Here is a 20,762-nt window from a genome sequence, read left to right as displayed (position 1 = left end):
AAAATCTTGTCTCACAGATACATGGGCCTGAATACTTGCCATCATTTACAAGGGAGGTCTGTAATGTGGAAAAATGTCACCAAAAATGAGATAAAAAGTGAGAAATTAATTTATCACTTTATAGACTAAGTACCTGAGAAATAAATTTGCATTGCAAACACTATTGGAGACTCAGATGCTGTAATCATGACCTTACAGTAGAATACCCAGGTGGACAAATACAAATTGCACTAAAATCTTGTCTCACAGATACATGGGCCTGAATACTTGCCATCATTAACAAGGGAGGTCTGTAATGTGAAAAAATGTCACCAAAAATGAGATAAAAAGTGAGAAATTAATTTATCACTTTATAGACCTCAGGTTGTGGTTGTGTACCAGGTTGAGTTGAGACAAGACTAGGTGAGACAGGACATTGTTTCTACAGTTTGGCATGGGAGTGGTAACTTAAAAACAAGGCAAGTTTACCAACCTTGCCTATCTCAACCCGGTACATAGCACAACCTCAAAACTACATTTAGAATACCCCTAAAGCAGGTAAGCCTTCGCTTATGCTGGGTTCTACACACGAATCAGCGCTAGGCCGCGGGTTCGATTCCCGCCCGGGGCGGATTTTATCCTGATGGTATAATGTTCGTTTTTGGACTTAATGGATAATATTATACAACATAAAAAATTTGGACAGAAATAATTTTGAGTAGGTACCAAAGCTTGGAGTTGCAAAAATTTGGAGTTTTCCTGTTGACTATCTTGATATCTTGTCAAATCAATGATTCAATCAGATGGGACACATACACTGTAATAACAGTTACTAAGTTGAGAGTGTAACAGGAGCTTTGCCTCAACCAACTCTGGTTACTTGAAATCTGCAATCAAACAGGGAATCAAAATTTAACAGAAGTCACCACATAAGTACCTGAGAAATAAATTTGCATTGCAAACACTATTGGAGACTCAGATGCTGTAATCATGACCTTACAGTAGAATACCCAGGTGGAAAAATACAAATTACACTAAAATCTTGTCTCACAGATACATGGGCCTGAATACTTGCCATCATTTACAAGGGAGGTCTGTAATGTGAAAAAAATGTCACCAAAAATGAGATAAAAAGTGAGAAATTAATTTATCACTTTATAGACCTCAGGTTGTGGTTATGTACTTACCAGGTTGAGTTGAGACAAGACTAGGTGAGACAGGACATTGTTTCTACAGTTTGGCATGGGAGTGGTAACTTAAAAACAAGGCAAGTTTACCAACCTTGCCTATCTCAACCCGGTACATAAGCACAACCTCAAAACTACATTTAGAATACCCCTAAAGCAGGTAAGCCCTCACTTAGAATCAATTTCCTTCATCTTAATCTTTATACTTGGGATTCAAATAGCAGTAGCAGTAACATAAGGCAAGTTTTAACACTAATTTTATCAACCGGTTTGTCCAAAAATGCAGTTTGAATAGTCATTGTTTACGAGACAGGACATTGTTTCTACAGTTTGGCATGGGAGTGGTAACTTAAAAACAAGGCAAGTTTACCAACCTTGCCTATCTCAACCTGGTACAATCCGGTACATAAGCACGACCTCAAAACTACATTTAGAATACCCCCAAAGCAGGAAAGCCCTCACTTAGAATCAATTTCCTTCATCTTAATCTTTATACTTGTACTTGGGATTCAAATAGCAGTAGCAGTAACATAGGGCAAGTTTTAATACCAATTTTATCAACCATGCTATTTTCTTTGCTGTGTGTTAACAATTTAACAAGGCTTGTCCCTTGTGGAATAATTAATCCTCTACCTACTTCTAATGCATCTTGTTGTAGGTTGAAATATACAAGGAGCTCAACTTCAGTGGAAATATGTATACCAAAATATGTATGTACGGTATTTTTTCATTTTTTTTTCCCCCTCGTTGTAGGTTGTACCTTCAAAATGAGGAAACTTCAGTGGAAATATGTATACCAAAATATGTATGTACGGTATTTTTTCATTTTTTTTTCCCCTCGTTGTAGGTTGTACCTTCAAAATGAGGAAGTGGCATGTATCATTGGAAAAAGGAAAAACAAATCAAAGACCATTGGCTTGACAATATTAACTGGGTCAAAGTAAGTAGCCTACGTACATGTTACTTTGGTGAAGTAACTTTACATTAAACAGACGTCCAAAATACTTACCTACTTAATAATAGTGCTTATTTATGCTGTGCTTGTGCTTGCATAGGACTGAAAAGTCCCTTTACTTCAGCAGTACTGCCATGCTAAGCAAAAACGCCGTATGTCAAAAAATCGATTTTTGGTGCCAAATGGCTCCTATGGTCCTAAATTTTGATCCTATATTTTTTTTCTTTATCCTAAACCCCTTAAAAACCACTAAAACGTGTTGCCGTATGTCAAGAACGTATATGTTTGCCGTATAGATTGAAATCTTTAAACTCAAAAACCCCGACACTAGCGCTCAGGATTCGACGAGTCCTTTTGGAACTAGCCAATCCGGGATTGCGAGTTGTTTAGAACCGGCCATTAGAATCAATTTCCTCCATCGTATTATTATTAATTATTATTAATCGATTAGATCAAACTTTATTTACAGAATTCCAAATGGTAACATAATGTACGTATAAATACAAAATAAAGTTTGATCAAGGGTGGGGTTAATGCCTATGGCATTCTCTACCACCCCACCCTTGATCTTAATCTTTATACTTGGGATTCAAATAGCAGTAGCAGTAACATAGGGCAAATTTTAATACTAATTTTATCAACCGGTTTGTCCAATAATGCAGTTTGAATAGTCATTGTTTAAATGAGTGACATCATTCAATTCACCATTTGAGTTTTAATACTTTAATTTTATCTTTGAATTGGTTATAACCAGATCAACCTTCAAATTTTGTGATTGATACAGTTTATATACATTTTTACTTTGTTTATTTAATTTTTATTTTATTTTATTTATTGGTGATTGATACAGTTTATTTACATTTTTACTTTGTTTATTTATTTATTTATTTATTTACTTATTTATTTATTTTTTTTTTCAGAATTCCAAATGGAAGGCTTTTAAAAACTAGTTTTTTTTTTTCAACCTCAACAGTTTTAAAACTCATTGCAAGGTTAATCGTTAATGAATGACATCATCACTGTGACCACCACAAACCTAACCAATTTGAGTATACAATTAGTATTAAAACTTGCCCATAATGGGCAGTAATGCTATAGGTAGCAGTAACATACTTGGGATTCAAATAGCAGTAGCGTTTTTTTTTTTTTTTTTTTTCTCAACCTCAACAGTTTTAAAACTCATTGCAAGGTTAATCGTTTAATGAATGACATCATCACTGTGACCACCACAAACCTTACCAATTTGAGTATACAATTAGTATTAAAACTTGCCCATAATGGGCAGTAATGCTATAGGTATAGGTAGCAGTAACATACTTGGGATTCAAATTGCAGTAGCAGTAACATATCATGCAGTATTGCTATAGCAGTAACATATCATATATTTTCTCACCAGGTTGTTAGAATTTTGGACATCAGCAGTACATTGTACTCCTGTAGTAATATGGTAATTATTCAGAAGCCATGACAATGAATAAGAAGGCTCCTTTTTGTGTTTAACCTACGTAATCCTCTAATAACAATGGTCACTGCTCAAATTGTGAAAGCTCCTTTTCGTGTTAATCTTGAACCTATAATAACAATAACACTGGTCACTGCTCAAATTATGAAAGCTTTTTTTTGTGTTTAACCTAACCCTATAATAACACTGGTCACTTCTGATTTGTGAAAGCTTCTTTTTATGTTTATCCTAACCCTATAACACTGGTCACTGCTCATTTGTGAAAGCTCCTTTTAGTGTTCATCCTAACCCTATATAACACTAGTCACTGTTAGAGATGTATACAAGTAAGTATTTTACTTGTAAAGTAATTGCTTTATCGCAAGTCACGTGATGAGTACAAGTCTACAGTCTACAAGGTACAAACCAATTACAAAAGAACCGATTACCAAATAGAAAGCTCCTTTTAGTGTTCATCCTAACCCTATATAACACTAGTCACTGTTAGAGATGTATACAAGTAAGTATTTTACTTGTAAAGTACCGGTTCTAACTAAAAAAAAGTAATTGCTTTATCGCAAGTCACGTGATGAGTACAAGTCTACAGTCTACATCTACAAGGTACAAACCAATTACAAAAGAACCGATTACTAAATAATGTGATTACATTTGGAAGAGAGGGAAAGGGGAAGTCCAGCAGACTCATAGCACTTGGCCCTGGGGGGGGTAAGGGGAGAGAGAGAGCATGCTAGAGAGTTATTGGTAAGTTCTCGGCTTGATTCAGTTATATCTAACGAGTAAAAGTAATTGGATTACGAGTATTTGTATAGCGCGAATATAACACTCGGCCTGGTCTCGCAAAACCTCGTTGGTAACTTTGGCATAGTCTAGCTTGTAGTGGTAATAGTCTGTTTTGTGTTGTCCAAACTCACTGAAGAAGTTGGTCCTCCACTCTTCATTTTCATCACTAGTTTTTTTTTTTTTTTTTTTTTTCAACATCATCGTATTACTTTATTTAATTATCCAACTGTACCATTCCTGCTCCGTCCTCACACTCAATCAATCTCAACTTCATTTTGTACTAGGTTCTCGAAAAGTAATCTATTACTTTTACCAGTTCTCGAAAGTACCAAGTACTACCCATCTCTAGTCACTGTTCATTTGTGACAGCGCCTTTTAGTGTTTATCCTAACTCTATAACACTTGTCACTGCTCATGTGTGAAAGCTTCTTTTAGTGTTTATCCTAACCCTATAACACTGGTCACTGCTCATTTGTGAAAGCTTCTTTTAGTGTTCATCCTAACGCTATATAACACTAGTCACTGTTCATTTGTGACAGCTTCTTTTAGTGTTTATCCTAACCCCATAACACTGTGGTTACTGTTCATTTGTGAAAGTTTATGTAGCGATTTTCCACTGACATGACTTCTGAACAAGAACACAAACCTGAGTTTATTCAAGTCATCAAAATCGGTCGAGCCGTTTTCTCGTGAAAAGAGGACAACCAAAGGTCTATTTAGCGTAACAGACAGACAGACGGAAATTTTTCTAATGTGATTTTTGGAATCGTGGATGCATAAGGAGTAAGAATAACTAAAAATTTCACGATTCTAAGCAATGTACAGACAAATCTACAATTTTATTTATATAGATATGTATTGTCAACATGTCAATAGTATTGAATTTGATAGTGTGTGGGCCTGTGGGCAGTATTAAAAACACAAGTTACACAACTAGGCACACTGTGGCAAGTTTTATCCTTCTACAATGTAGCCTGTAATTGACTGTAAATTCTGTTCAACGCTACTCCAAAACTACCGGAAGTTGTAATTATTTCAGGCCCTATTTTCTCTACTCAATATTTCGTATTTTTATCTTCAATCTTAAGTTGGATTCAGGGGACGCAAGCCATGTTGTGAATTTGGAATCTGTTTTACCACATGGTTAGAGGAAAATAAATTTAACCCTTATCTGTGGACTGTATTTGTAAAATGCGACACACTTTAATGGCTTCAGTGGACGAACCACCATGGTTCATATTTTTAGAAGAAGAAAAAACATTTAGTGAACTTTCTAAAGAACTAATCTGTATTAGTTTAAGCCTCGTAATGTTTACATACCTAACTTACTCCAGACTCATTATGAAGAATTACTTTCTATGACATTTTCATCCATTGAAATGTAGTAATAGAGATTTGGAGTACAAGGCATGACGTGACGTTGCCATCGTCTAAATCGAGCTTTAGAAATTTAATATGTCTATTAATTGCAATGAAAAGAAAAATCCTCCTTGCAAAAGCATCCACAAGCTTTTTCAAGTATAATAATGGGGCACAACCAAATGACAATTTTTTTCGAGGTAGAGTCCTATTCCGATGTAAAAGTACCCAAAAAGTGCATTGGCGCACCCAAAACATCCAAAACGGTCCCTAAATCCCCTAAAATGTCGCTGAAAGGTCGCAAAAAAATAACGTTGAAGCAGCCATGGTTTACGTCAGTTCATGCGAGGTCGCATGAACTGACGTCATCACGAAAAAATGGCTGCCCGCGAAAATTATAGGGGCTCAACCAAATAGCAATTTTTTTCGAGATATAGTCCTATTCCGATGTAAAAGTACCCAAAAAGTGCATTGGCGCACCCAAAACATCCAAAACGGTCCCTAAATCCCCTAAAATGTCGCTGAAAGGTCGCAAAAAAATAACGTTGAAGCAGCCATGGTTTACGACCTGGCATGAACTGACGTCATCACGAAAAAATGGCTGCCCGCGAAAATTATAGGGGCTCAACCAAATAGCAATTTTTTTCGAGATATAGTCCTATTCCGATGTAAAAGTACCCAAAAAGTGCATTGGCGCACTCAAAAACGTCCAAAACGGTCCCTAAATCTCCTAAAATGTCGCTCAAAGGTCGCAAAAAAAATAACGTTGAAGCAGCCATGGTTTACGACCTGGCATGAACTGACGTCATCACGAAAAAATGGCTGTCCGCGAAAATTATAGGGGCTCAACCAAATGACATTTTTTTTCGAGATAGAGTCCTATTCCGATGTAAAAGTACCCAAAAAGTGCATTGGCGCACTCAAAAACATCCAAAACGGTCCCTAAATCCCCTAAAATGTCGCTCAAAGGTCGCAAAAAAATAACGTTGAAGCAGCCATGGTTTACGACCTCGCATGAACTGACGTCATCACGAAAAAATGGCTGCCCGCGAAAATTTTTGCGTTTCAAAATTCGAAAATTTCAAACGAAGATTTCTCATCTTAGGAAGCCTCAAATGAAATTTTAAGCATTTCTATTGAGATCAGCGTGTTTCGAACTTCCTTTATCAGCGAAGAAAAAAAAAAGTGGTTGAGCCCCATTGTTACAAAAAGGATCTGTCACAAATGAGCAGTGACCACTGTTATTAGCTGTATTTGTTTTATTTGGTTTTTCTATTCACTTTATTGGTGTCAAAAAAAAAGCAAAAAGGAGCTTATGACTAAATAGTCCGCAAGAGTGTGCTAGCAAGTAAATATAACCAAGTACTTAAACTCAAAATGATTTGTTATATGAATGCAGTTTCTTTGTGTTATTACATCACAACTTTGGTGCTCACTGCAGCATTGTAGGATTTTCCCAATATCTCAGTAATGCTAAAATCCAATGTTTACCTACCATGCTGGCACCGGTCGCTATGCACATTTATACCCATGTCATAGCTACTCATTTTCCTCACGAGGCTGAGTGGGCCCCGCAACAGTCAGTCACAGAATCAATCATTTGCATGATACAAATTTCTTGACCCCGCCGGAAATCAATCCCGGGTCTCCCGCATGCAAGGTGAGCGCAGTGACCACTACGGCATGGGAGCTGACTTGATTTGTTATATAAAATATTAAATAAAATAGGTAGGTACATAAATACTGATTTTCTTTACCCAAGATCGAAAAAATCCCGGAGGGACGGGCCCCGCTTGTTTTTTTTCGAAACAACTTACACTTGGCAACCCTGTTTTTTCCTACACAAATTTCAAAAATTTAAATCAGAAAATTCAAAAATTTGCTTTTGATAAAAATAAAATGGATTTTATTTTTTATCTTTTCTTTTTCTAAAGTAGAAGCTACTCATTTTCCTCACAAGGCTGAGTGGGCCCCGCAACAGCCAGTCACAGAATCAATCATTTGCATGATACAAATTTCTTGACCCTGCCGGAAATCAAACCCGGGTCTCCCACGTGCAAGGCGAGTGCAGTGACCACTACGGCATGGGAGCTGACTTGATTTGTTATATGAGGATTAACAATTAGATGAAAGTCACAATGAAATTAATTGATTTGTATCTGACACAAGTGTTGACACAGCTATTCAAGTTTCAAGATTTCAAATTTCAAGAATAATAAATAATAAATTGGGTGATTATAAAATTAAAATAGCCGCTCAAAAAAATAAATAAAACATGGCATACAAGTAAAAAAAAAAATCCTATTCAAAATATTTGAAAAAATATTTTAAATAAAATGAATAAACTGAAGAAAATAAAAAAAAATATTTGGTTTAAGAAATGGAAATTATTAGTTTTATTCAATATATTGTGAAAGGAGCTTTCATTTTCATTGTTTTAGTGACTGAATAATTACCCAGATTTTTAGGTGAAGATTTTTTTTTTTTTTTTTTTTAAAAAACCCTCCCAATGAACAATTTTGTGAAACCATTCCTTTCTCAGGTCAAGAAGATGGAGCTGTTGGGTCAAGATGGAGATATTCAACTCACCCCCATTCAACATGAAGGATGAACTGGAAGAGGGACAACTTTGACACGGACGGCATGTATCATTGGAAAAAAGGAAAAACAATCAAAGACCATTGGCTTGACAATATTAACTGGGTCAAAGTAAGTAGCCTACGTACATATGTTACTTTGGTGAAGTAACTTTACATTAAACAGACGTCCAAAATACTTACCTACTTAATAATAGTGCTTATTTATGCTGTGCTTGTGCTTGCATAGGACTGAAAAGTCCCTTTACTTCAGCAGTACTGCCATGCTAAGCAAAAACGCCGTATGTCAACAAAATCGATTTGATTTTTGGTGCCAAATGATTTTGATTTCTATGATCCTAAATTTGATCCTATTTATTTATTTATTTATTATTATTATTATTATTATTTTTATCCTAAACCCCTTAAAAACCACTAAAACGTGTTGCTGTATGTCAAAAACGTATGTTTGCCGTATAGATCGAAATCTTTAAACTCAATTTTCTGAAAGTAGGGTTTTTTTTTACATATGGCGTTTTTGCTTAGCACAGCAGAGTAGGCTACTACTATTTTTGTGGTCATATTTTCAAATTATTTTGAGGATAAAATTCCATACCTTGGCTGGGATTGAACCCACACCTTCCTGTTTACCAGGTGAGAGTCTTGACCACTACACCACCAAGGCAGGTTTGCTTGATGGTGTTCGGTCTTGTTCACTTCAACCTCATTCAAACAGCTATGATCACAGAAATTTCCAAGTCAACTGGCTCAACACATAGGAATATGATTTTGTCCGTTTCTTGCTTTTGCTATTTTCTTTGCTGTGTGTTAACAATTTAACAAGGCTTGTCCCTTGTGGAATAATTAATCCTCTACCTACTTCTAATGCATCTTCCTTTCAGATCAAGCCAAATACAAGTGAAGATTCAGAAGACAAAGAAACCTCGGAAATTCTCAAACCTCTGTTCAATGATTTGGAAGCGTATGAAAAACTCCTAGCCCTGATGAAACCAAAAGAAACCGTAGCCAAAGCTATGAGAAGATTAGGTGAGAATGAGGTTGTGGTTATGTACCGGGTTGGGTTGAAACAGGATATTGTTTCTACAGTTTGGCATGGGAGTGGTTCATAATTTAAAAACGGTTAGTTTACCAACCTTGCCTATCTCAACCCAATACCTAACCACAACCTGATGCTGATCATCAAATGGGATTTTTTATGATTTCTTTACAAGAACTTTGACAGTAAATAATAAAATAAAAAAGCGAGGCATAGCACTACCACTCTCTATATTTTATTGAATTAAGAGGAAATATTAGTTTTTTTTTTATTATTTTAAAGAGCTTGAATTTTTGTCTTCTCATTTCCAGGTGGTAACAAAACCTTGTCAGCTTCCGAGCGATGGAAAAAGAAGAAGGCGGAGGCCAGTGGAGGATCCAGTGGCTCAGGGGAGATTGATAGTGATAAAGTCGATATGAACAATATGACTGAACTGGCCAGTAATATTCTTACCCATACAGGTAAGCTTTTTTTTTCATTCTGATCTGATTCCAATCATTGTGACCGAGACACATTTCTCCACGCAACTATTAAACGCTACTCTTCAAGCAGTCCAAGGTAACTAGGCTGGCACAACGAGTCTATCTTCACCAAGACAGACGGTTATGTCAGCATTGCCAGCCTTGTTAGCTTGGTTAATAGCGCGTCTGCCTAATAAGCACTAGGCCGCGGGTTCGATTCCCGCCTAGGGCGGATTTTATCCTGAACGGATAATGTTCGTTCTCGGAACGGCTGGCTTTCCTATCTTGTCTTCCTTCTCTCTTCGATTTCGGATGATAAGACATTAGCCGTTACATCAAACCTCTTAAAAAAATAGTCATACCTGCAATACTGCTGACTTTCTCCTATCCTGTAGTCTTCTTTTTCTCTTTAATTTCGGAACGATAGTACTTTTTTTTTTTAGGAAAAAATAAGTGCTGGAATGTCCTCTGGCACATATTACTTTAAAACCAAAATTCTGCTTCAGTGCGAGGTTTACTTGAGCCAATGTCCTTGCACGAGGACATTCCAGCGCGAATAGGATTATAACACGACCGTTTCGAACGTTTTTTGGCGGTTTTCAGCTATACCGACTATACTATACGGTTAGAGATATTATAAAATTTTAGGGTATACCTAAGAACAAGCACACCCAAATAATAAGCATCATTCATTAGAATAAGGAAAGTCGTGTGATGTTCACACCAGATTTTTTTTTTCCAAACAGCAAGTGGGAACAGGCCTTTACATACTTCATACTTGTTTATTTGATTGAACATTTCCCAGGTTTACCTGCGGTGGATGAAGATGGGTTTGAATTGAGAGACGAGTTCAGTGACCTTCCACCACTCGAACAATTTTTCAAGCGGATGTTTGACAGGCTGTACGTTTTCAAAGAGTTCCTTCGACGCCCATCAAGGGATAAGTTGCTACCCGACCCTAATCCTCTGGGACACCCTAAGTAAGAATTTTTTGTGAAAAAATACCTTCACCTATTTTAATGTATTTTTTTTTCTTTCTTTCTTTCTTTTTGTGATTTTATGATTACACTAGCCAAAACCAGTCGCTTCGCTCCGCATTTCTGCTAGTAAGGCCTTAAGGCATGGCCGTTCATGTCACTCATCCATTTAGGGTCTTGCTCTTTGTAGCTTAACAAAAACAAACCAGAAAATAGCCCATAACCTTCACGGGAGTGCAAGCAATAAGTTTACAAAGTTTTATAGCAATCAGATGAGCGGTTTGGCCAGGCATAAAGTTCGAACAAACAAATATTAATTTTTAATATTTAATATTAGATTGCTGGCTTTGTTTTGAGATAATTGGAGTTGAAGTCAAGGATTTGCACACAAATGTATAGGTTTAGCCAAATGGGATCTGTAACTTCTAAACTACAACTGATGTTGCTATAGTTCCTCTACTAGTGGATAGAGTGCGTTTCAGACTGTGGCTTCGTCCAAAAAACTGAGAAAAAAATCTGGTGTGAACATCACACGTTCCCGATTTTGAAAATTTGGACCGATTGCAATACTTTCATTACTAGTATAGCTCCGCTATACTGTAGTAATAGAAAGTAAAAATGGATGAGGGCAAATGAGACCTTAAGTTGCTCAGAGTTACGTTCGTTCTCGGAACAGCTGGCTTTATATCCTGTCTTCGCCTTCGGGATGATAAGACCTTAGCAGTTACAGTTCCCTCTATCGAACATCTTTCTTCTTTTTTTTTTAGTGTTTCAACCTCCACGCCGCCCCTTTTTAATTTCGTAGCAATGAAATAATTTTTGCATTAGACGCTTTTGGTCTGTCGTAGCATGCCGTAGTATGCCTCTCATCAGATGGGCGAGAAGAGACACACTACTAAACGAAATAATAATCTCTTGCCTCCTGTTTCAGACACTTCCAAAGCCTCCACAAACCCAAAACCAGACTCAGACCAACCTCTTCAGTGGGAGTATAAGCGGTCCAAAGATGACACCACAATCGAAGGTCCTCATAGCTCTGAGGAAATGCAGAGGTGGACTGAAGAGGGCAAATTCGGGGAGGAGATTTGGGTGCGAAAAGTTGGCTCCGAAGGAGAATTCTACTCGAATCGGAGAGTGGACTTTGAATTGTATTTATAAATGTACCTACCTACAAAATAGAAAGTGAACAACCGGGTACGATTCCCGTTGGGGTCGAAGTTTTTTCGGCTCTGTGCTTGGAGTTCGTGGTGCACTTGGATCAGCCTCGTGAGGACAATTGAGGAGCTACTTTAATCGAGTAGCGACCAGTAGCGGCATTACAATTCAAAGGAACGATGATAAATATGATGATTGAGTCAAAGAAAGACTTGTAATACTGTGATACCCACGAAGTTGTGACGAGGCTATTGCTTCACCGCGAATAATAAATTCATGACTTGATTAGAAATAAATGAGGATAAAATTCCATACCTCGGCTGGGATCGAACCCACGCCCTCCTGATTACCAGGCGAGCGTCTATTTTTCTCACTCAAGTTCACACAATTCCTCCCCCCTTTTCTCTCCCGCACTTCCATTCTCTCAACTTTTTTCCCTCTGTAGCTCTCATCTCTTCTCTCAACAACCACCGCATAACACATTGACAAATTGCTGAAGACGGGTCTGGAGTTCAGACCCGAAACGTCCAATACCAAACAGTAAGGTACGTGCCAACTTTAACTCCTAATAAAATGAAATGTTTATTTCTTCTTGTTTTCAGATACACTCTAGTTCTGGAACTTACCCATGTTCTTCTACATCCAGACTGGACTTATCAAACTGGGCCCACTCAGCCTCGTGAGGAAAATGAGTAGCTATGTAATATAATGCGCATAGCGACCGGTGCCAGCATGGTAGGTAAACATTGGATTGTAGGATTATTGAGATATGGAAAAATCCTACAATGCTGCAGTGAGCACCAAAGTTGTGACATAATAACACAAAGAAACATTTACATTTACATATTTAACCTCCTCATAAAATACTTGAGAGGTAGTGCGCCTACCTAGTAAACGCTAGATCCCAGCTCGGTGCGAACTTTATCCTAAACAGATAAGGCTTGTTCTAGGAACGGCTGGCTTTCTCCTATCCCATCCTCCTTCACTCTTCGATTTTATTTATAAAACTTGTAATACTGTGATACCCACGAAGTTGTGACGAGGCTATTGCTTCACCGCGAATAATAAATTCATGACTTGATTAGAAAAAAAAAATCTGACTGGAAACAACCCAATATTATAGGTAGGTCTAGCAGTCTAGCTACTTCCTCTGTGGCCGAGTAGAGAGCACTGAGTGCACTGACTCTTAACCTGGAGGTGCTGGGTTCGAATCCCGACCAGGACGAAAGATTTCTAACCAACCTTTCCCGTTCTTGTATAGACTTGGATGTGAAAGAATGTCCCATGAACATCGAATGATCGAACTACCAGCCTAATTAACTTGTTAGGTAGCAGTTTTGTAAGCGCTAGATCCCGTGTTCGATTCCCATTCTTGCATTTATAGTTTAAAATTAGAAGCATTCTTCTTAGAAGCTTCTTATTAGCATTGTGTCTTAGGAAGGATCCTCTTGTATTTATATTTACTTGTTATTATCAAATAAAGAAAATAAAACATTAAACAAAAACGTCAAACTCCGAGCCTAGTTAGGTAGCTTGAGAGGTAGTGCGCCTACCTAGTAAACGCTAGATCCCAGCTCGGTGCGAACTTTATCCTAAACAGATAAGGCTTGTTCTAGGAACAGCTGGCTTTCTCCTATCCCATCCTCCTTCACTCTTCGATTTTATTTATAACATGGATTCTTGCCGAAATATTTTTTGCACTACATCCTACGTGAGAAAGATATATGGAGTGGAAATTTCATTAAAAAAACAATATTTATATCAATGAAAAAAATTATTATTTTTTCTTTTCCTCTAGAGGCTTAGTATAACTTTGACTGTACATCTGTAGAGGGAGTATTACCCTTCACTCTGTGACGAGCTTTACACCCAGCCTCAAAAAGTCAATAATAGGATCAAGAGATTGCCCAGCTGGTCACCCATCCGGATACTAATCTCACGCAACGTTGCTTAACATATGTGGGGACTGTTAAAAAGCGGTGCTAAAAATTCAAGATTTCAAGAGCATAAATAAAATTCAAGAGCATAAATTTAATACCTAAACGAGCTTTACACCCAGCCTCAAAAAGTCAATAATAGGATCAAGAGATTGCCCAGCTGGTCACCCATCCGGATACTAATCTCACGCAACGTTGCTTAACATAATTATGTGGGGACTGTTAAAAAGCGGTGCTAAAAATTCAAGAGCATAAATAAAATCCACGAGCATAAATTTAATACCTGAGTAGGGAGTTCTCGGGAGCATATTTTTTTCCGAAACAACTTACACTTGGCAACCCTGTTTTTTCCTACACAAATTTCAAAAATTTAAATCAGAAAAATCAGAAAATTCAAAAATTTGCTTTTGATAAAATGGATTTTATTTTTTATCTTTTCTTTTTCTAAAGTAGAAGATTTTAGTCATTAGTTCTTTGTATTTAACTGCATTTCTGTGGACAGTAAAGATACCTAACTACCTACCTAGATACAAAGTTTTTCACTCCACTTTTTTAACAACCAGACATTCAAATACAAGCATGGTTTTGACATAACTTATCATTAGAACTGTACCTACATCATTTTGACCTGTAAAAATGACAGGACTCTTCCTAAGGAACGCATTGCTCCAACCAGCCGTTTCCCCAGTGATGTCCAAGTATTTCTTACACACTGCTAAGTGTGCAAGTCGGAGTCTACGAGGATTTTCCATCGTAAAACAGACGAGCAGTCCAGCCGCTTTGATTCTAGTCAAGAAATTTGATATTCAGTATTGCCGAGGAGCAAATGTTTCTCTATTGAGCAAGGTGTACAGGATACCAAATGTTTGTTGCAGACACTATTCAGATAAAGGTAATTTAGGGTTAAAAGTAAATTGAAGCACTCGCTGTAAAACAAGGCCAAAATCAGGAAATTTAGTTTTGTAAAAACCACGTAAGCGTGATTTTATTCACAAACTTTGGTTTGGAAAAATAAAACTCAGTTAACTGGGTACTTGTGGAGAAGTCACATCCGTGGAATATTGCTACCAAAAGAATTGGCACAAACAAGCAGTGACCAGTGTTATTATAGGGTTAGGTTAAACACAAGAAGGAGTTTTCACAATTAAATTAGAGCAGTGAGCTTTTCTTTTCCAAGGACATGACTTCTGCATAATTACCGGTAACTGTACCAATGGAATGGGTTTTCATATCCCAAAATCAAACAGAGAAGAGTAACATGATAGGAAAAAAAACCAGCCTACAGATATCTATCTGTTTAGGATAAAGTTTGCCACAGGTGGAAATCAAACCCACAATCCAGTGCATACAAGGCAGATTTGTTACATTTCAAACTAATTGGGCTTGTATATTCTTAGCTAATTGGGCTTGTATATTCTTAGCTTACATTGTAAGTAAATTGAGTAGGTACATGTAACAGTACCTACTTAGGTACTTAAGCAATATTTTACAACAAGAGGATTCTTCAAAGTTATTATTTATTTTATTTTCTTCTTTTTTTTTCAGCTCCTGAGAAGGGTTCAACAACTGTGAATCTTGCAACAACATGTGATACCAACGAGAATAACTCGAACAGTCAATCTGATCCAAAGAAAGGAAGCAAATTCAAGAGATATGCCATCTACACTGTATGCATATTATATGGGACAAAAATAAAAATTGAATTTTCGACTTTTTACAGTTATTTTTTCGGAGTTTTGACCTCGGATTTGGATTTTTCCCAACTTTCTACATAGGAATCGACCATTTATTTATAATTTTTACCCATTTGCAACTGCTCCATTCATGACTTGATTAAAAAAAAGCTGACTGGAAACAACCCAATCCTATAGGTAGGTAGGTCTAGCTAGCTACTTCCTCTGTGGCCGAGTAGAGAGCACTGACTCTTAACCCGGAGGTGCTGGGTTCGAATCCCGACCAGGACGAAAGATTTCTAACCAACCTTTCCCGTTCTTGTATAGGCTTGGATGTGAAAGAATGCCCCATGAACATCGAATGATCGAACTACCAGCCTAATTACCTTGTTAGGTTTAGGTAGCAGTTTTGTAAGCGCCAGATCCCGTGTTCGATTCCCATTCTCGCATTTATAGTTTAATATTAGAACGTCAAACTCCGAGCCTAGTTAGGTAGCTTGGGAGGTAGCGCGCCTACCTAGTAAACGCTAGATCCTGTGTTCGATTCCAGCTCGGTGCGACCTTTATCCCAAACAGATAAGGCTCGTTCTAGGAACGGCTGGCTTTCTCCTATCCTGTCCTCCTTCACTCTTCGATTTTATTTATAAAATGGATTCTTGCCGAAATATTTTTCGCACTACATCCAGGGGAGACTGATAGTGATAAAGTCGATATGAACAATATGACTGAACTGGCCAGTAATATTCTTACCCATACAGGTAAGCTTTTTTTTCAGCCTGATCTGATTCGAATCATTGTGACCGAGACACATTTCTCCACACAACTATTAAATGCTACTCTTCAAGCAGTCCAAGGTAACTAGGCTTGCACAACGAGTCTATCTTCACCAAGACAGACGGTTATGTCAGCATTGCCAGCCATGTTAGCTTGGTTAATAGCGCGTCTTCCTAATAAGCGCTAGGCCGCGGGTTCGATTCCCGCCTAGGGCGGATTTTATCCTGAACGGATAATGTTCGTTCTAGGAACGGCTGGCTTTCTCCTATCTTGTCTTCCTTCTCTCTTCGATTTCGGGATGATAAAAAAAAAAAAAAAAAAAAAAAAAAAAAACGGAAAAAAGAAGCCAAGACAATGAAAAAGAAAGCTCCTTTTTGTGTTTAACCTAACCCTATAACATATTCACGCCAAAGCTGTTTTCAGCATTATTTGTAGTTGTATGTAGTATATTCCAATATTCCAAAGGTAAATTTTGTTTTTGTAGTAGTAAGTGCTGGAATGTACTCTGGCACACATTACTTTAAAACCAAAATTCTGCTTCAGTGCAAGGTTTACTTGAGCCAATGTCCTTGCACAAGGACATTCCAGCGCGAATAGGATAATAACACGACCGTTTCAACCGTTTTTTGGCGGTTTTCAGCTATACCAACTATACGGTTAGAGATATTATAAAATTTTAGGGTATACCTAAGAACAAGCACACCCAAATAATAAGCATCATTCATTAGGATAAGGAAAGTCGTGTGATGTTCACAACAGATTTTTTTTTCCAAACAGCAAGTGGGAACAGGCCTTTACATACTTGTTTATTTGATTGAACATTTCCCAGGTTTACCTGCGGTGGATGAAGATGGGTTTGAATTGAGAGACGAGTTCAGTGACCTTCCACCACTCGAACAATTCTTCAAGCGGATGTTTGACAGGCTGTACGTTTTCAAAGAGTTCCTTCGACGTCCATCAAGGGATAAGTTGCTACCCGACCCTAATCCTCTGGGACACCGGATTTTATTCTGAACGGATAAAGCTCGTTCTCGGAACGTCTGGCTTTCTTCTGTCCTGTCTTCCTTTTTTCTTCGCTTTCGGCCTTTTGAGTCCAAGTCAAGTCATAAAATTTAGCATAGTGTATTTATCGGGGAACGACATTTGTAACAATCATTTATGTTAAATACAATTAAAATCCCTTTTTTTTTCTTTTATTATTCACACTCCAAATCTTTCTGTCCACAGAATGCAGCCCCAATAGTGGATGCCCTAAACCGTGTTTCAGGAGGTAGCACCATCACCTATAGTTTGTATAGAGATGCTACGGAGTTTATCAATGGAGAGTATGTCAAAAACCTGTCCTGTCTGAACCGAGATCTATCCAAGGTAGGAAAATAAATGAAAGATAGTTTTAAATATACGTTTCTTGTGTCAGCTCCCCTGGTGTAGTGGTCACGCTCGCCTTCCATGCGGGAGACCCGGGTTCGGTTCAAAAAATTTGTATCATATAAATGGGGCCCACTCAGCCTCGAGAGGAAAATAATGGCGCTCTTTCTCATTTCCTCATCCTGTCCCCCTCTCTTCGATCTTTGGGTGGTAAGTCCTCCATTATTACAGCTCCCTCTATCAAACCCTAAAAAAACTCAATTCCTTGATTAGACCTGTGTACCTACTGAACTTGATAACTTATCATTAGAACTGTACCTACATCATTTTGACCTGTAAAAATGACAGGACTCTTCCTAAGGAACGCATTGCTCCAACCAGCCGTTTCCCCAGTGATGTCCAAGTATTTCTTACACACTGCTAAGTGTGCAAGTCGGAGTCTACGAGGATTTTCCATCGATCTGCAATAAACACAATCCTATAGGTAATTTACGAGTAGGTATTTAACTTTGTCTTACCCACAATGAAGTTTGCAATTTTTTTTTTTAAGAGATTTGACAGAGTTTTCCATCGTAAAACAGACGAGCAGTCCAGCCGCTTTGATTCTAGTCAAGAAATTTGATATTCAGTATTGCCGAGGAGCAAATGTTTCTCTATTGAGCAAGGTGTACAGGATACCAAATGTTTGTTGCAGACACTATTCAGATAAAGGTAATTTAGGGTTAAAAGTAAATTGAAGCACTCGCTGTAAAACAAGGCCAAAATCAGGAAATTTAGTTTTGTAAAAACCACGTAAGCGTGATCTTATTCACAAACTTTGGTTTGGAAAAATAAAACTCAGTTAACTGGGTACTTGTGCAGAAGTCAGGTCTGTGGAATATTGCTACCAAAAGAACTGGCACAAACAAGCAGTGACCAGTGTTATTATAGGGTTAGGTTAAACACAAGAAGGAGTTTTCACAATTAGAGCAGTGACTAGTGTTATTATAGGGTTAGGTTAAATACTAAAAGGAGCTTTTCTTTTCCACGGACATGACTTCTGCATAATTACCGGCAACTGTACCAATGGAATGCTTGCTCACAAAGGGTGTAACGTAACCTCATTATAACACTCAGAACTCACCTACTGTGAAAAAGATTTTTTATTTTTATAACACAAAAAAAAAAAAAAAAAAAAAAAAAAAAAAAAAAAAAAAAAAAAAAAAAAAAAACAGCCTGCAGATAGCTATCTGTTTAGGATAAAGTATGCCACAGGTGGAAATCAAACCCACAATCTAGTGCATACAAGGCAGATTTGTTACATTTCAAACTAATTGGGCTCGTATATTCTTTGCTTACATTGTAAGTAAATTGAGTAGGTACATGTAACAGTACCTACCTTAGTAATATTTTACAACAAGAGGATTCTTCAAAGTTGTTATTATTATTATTATTTCTTTTTTTCAGCTCTTGAGAAGGGTTCAACAACTGTGAATCTCGCAACAACATGTGATACCAACGAGAATAACTCAAACAGTCAATCTGATCCAAAGAAGGGAAGCAAATTCAAGAGATATGCCATCTACACTGTATGCGTATTGATCAAACTGGTTGGAGGTTTAAGAAGCGCCCCAATCTTGATCACTTCCTAGAACAACTTGCCTCACCTATGTATGAAATAGTCGTGTTTACGTCCCAAGTAGGGATGGTAAGATACATTTCCTAACCAGGCCTAGCCAGCCAATTTAGAATAGAATAGAATATATCTTGTTTATCCTGCCCGAATAGGACTGAAAAGTCCCTTTACCCCAGCAGTCTAAACAAGGTCTCGTATATTTGATGGGTTAAAGAATAATACATACAACTAACAGTTCAGTAAAAAGACCTTGCTTAACTAAAAAAAAGGAGGAGATTTGGGTGCGAAAAGTTGGCTCCGAAGGAGAATTCTACTCGAATCGGAGAGTGGACTTTGAATTGTATTTATAAATGTACAAAATAGAAAGTGAACAAGCAACCTCCATTGCCGGGTTCGATTCCCGGTGGGGTCGAAGTTTTTTCGGCTCTGTTGCTTGGAGTTTGGGGTGCACTCGGATCAGCCTCGTGAGGACAATTGAGGCGCTACTTTAATCGAGTAGCGACCAGTGGCGGCATTACAAGTCAAAGAAGCGATGATAAATATGACGATTGAGTCAAAGAAAGACTTGTAATACTGTGATACCCACGAAGTTGTGACGAGGCTATTTCTTCACCGCAAATTATTTTTTATAATCGATTACGATTACGATTATCAATAATAATCGATTAATCGATTATCATAATCGATTATTCCCAACACTAATTCCAATATTCCAAAGGTAAATTTTGTTTTTGTAGTAGTAAGTGCTGGAATGTCCTCTGGCACATATTACTTTAAAACCAAAATTCTGCTTCAGTGCGAGGTTTACTTGAGCCAATGTCCTTGCACAAAGACATTCCAGTGCGAATATAGGATAATAACACGACCCGTGACAAAAAATGTGACAAGAATGCAACTCAAAACGTTTGGTTGAGATAGGTGCTGCGGTTGGCGGTATTTTGACCGCTTTTTGGCGGTTTTCAGCTATACTGACTATACGGTTAGAGATATTATAAAATTTTAGGGTAGGTATACCTAAGAACAAGAACACCCAAATAATAAGCATCATTCATTAGGATAAGGAAAGTCGTGTGATGTTCACAACAGATTTTTTTTTTCCAAACAGCAAGTGGGAACAGGCCTTTACATACTTGTTTATTTGATTGAACATTTCCCAGGTTTACCTGCGGTGGATGAAGATGGGTTTGAATTGAGAGACGAGTTCAGTGACCTTCCACCACTCGAACAATTCTTCAAGCGGATGTTTGACAGGCTGTACGTTTTCAAAGAGTTTCTTCGACGTCCATCACGGGATAAGTTGCTACCCGACCCTAATCCTCTGGGACACCCTAAGTAAGAATTTTTCGTGAAAAAATACCTTCACCTATTTTAATGTATTTTTTTTTTTTTTTTTTTTTTTTCCTTTTTTTTTTTTTTTTATTACACTACCCAAAATCAGGCCCTTCGC

General features: G+C 37.5%; 1 protein-coding gene, 1 long non-coding RNA gene and 1 pseudogene across 2 annotated transcripts in view; 2 read left to right on the top strand and 1 right to left on the bottom strand.

Moving 5' to 3' along the window:
• Positions 1-2,040: 2,040 nt before the first annotated feature.
• LOC113465344 lies at positions 2,041-10,384 on the top strand (annotated as a pseudogene).
• LOC103512291 (mitochondrial import inner membrane translocase subunit TIM50-C) overlaps positions 4,638-20,762 on the top strand; it is a 31,078-nt gene continuing 14,953 nt past the window's right edge. The window contains exons 1-5 of the mRNA XM_026825799.1: positions 4,638-4,643; positions 5,646-5,651; positions 10,620-10,796; positions 12,551-12,603; positions 19,281-19,387. Coding sequence (XP_026681600.1) covers positions 10,705-10,796; positions 12,551-12,603; positions 19,281-19,387 — 252 coding nt within the window. The 5' untranslated portion in view covers positions 4,638-4,643; positions 5,646-5,651; positions 10,620-10,704. The remainder of the gene's footprint in view (positions 4,644-5,645; positions 5,652-10,619; positions 10,797-12,550; positions 12,604-19,280; positions 19,388-20,762) is intronic.
• On the bottom strand, positions 11,791-19,731 carry LOC113468695. Its single transcript, XR_003392356.1, has 2 exons — positions 19,672-19,731; positions 11,791-11,957 (listed from the first exon to the last, which is right to left on the bottom strand). It is a non-coding gene; the product is annotated as an uncharacterized LOC113468695 (long non-coding RNA).

The sequence above is a fragment of the Diaphorina citri genome, unplaced genomic scaffold (assembly GCF_000475195.1).
Source record: "Diaphorina citri unplaced genomic scaffold, Diaci psyllid genome assembly version 1.1 scaffold820, whole genome shotgun sequence".
Lineage (NCBI taxonomy): Eukaryota > Metazoa > Arthropoda > Insecta > Hemiptera > Psyllidae > Diaphorina > Diaphorina citri.
This window is presented reverse-complemented; position numbering and strand designations above follow the sequence as displayed.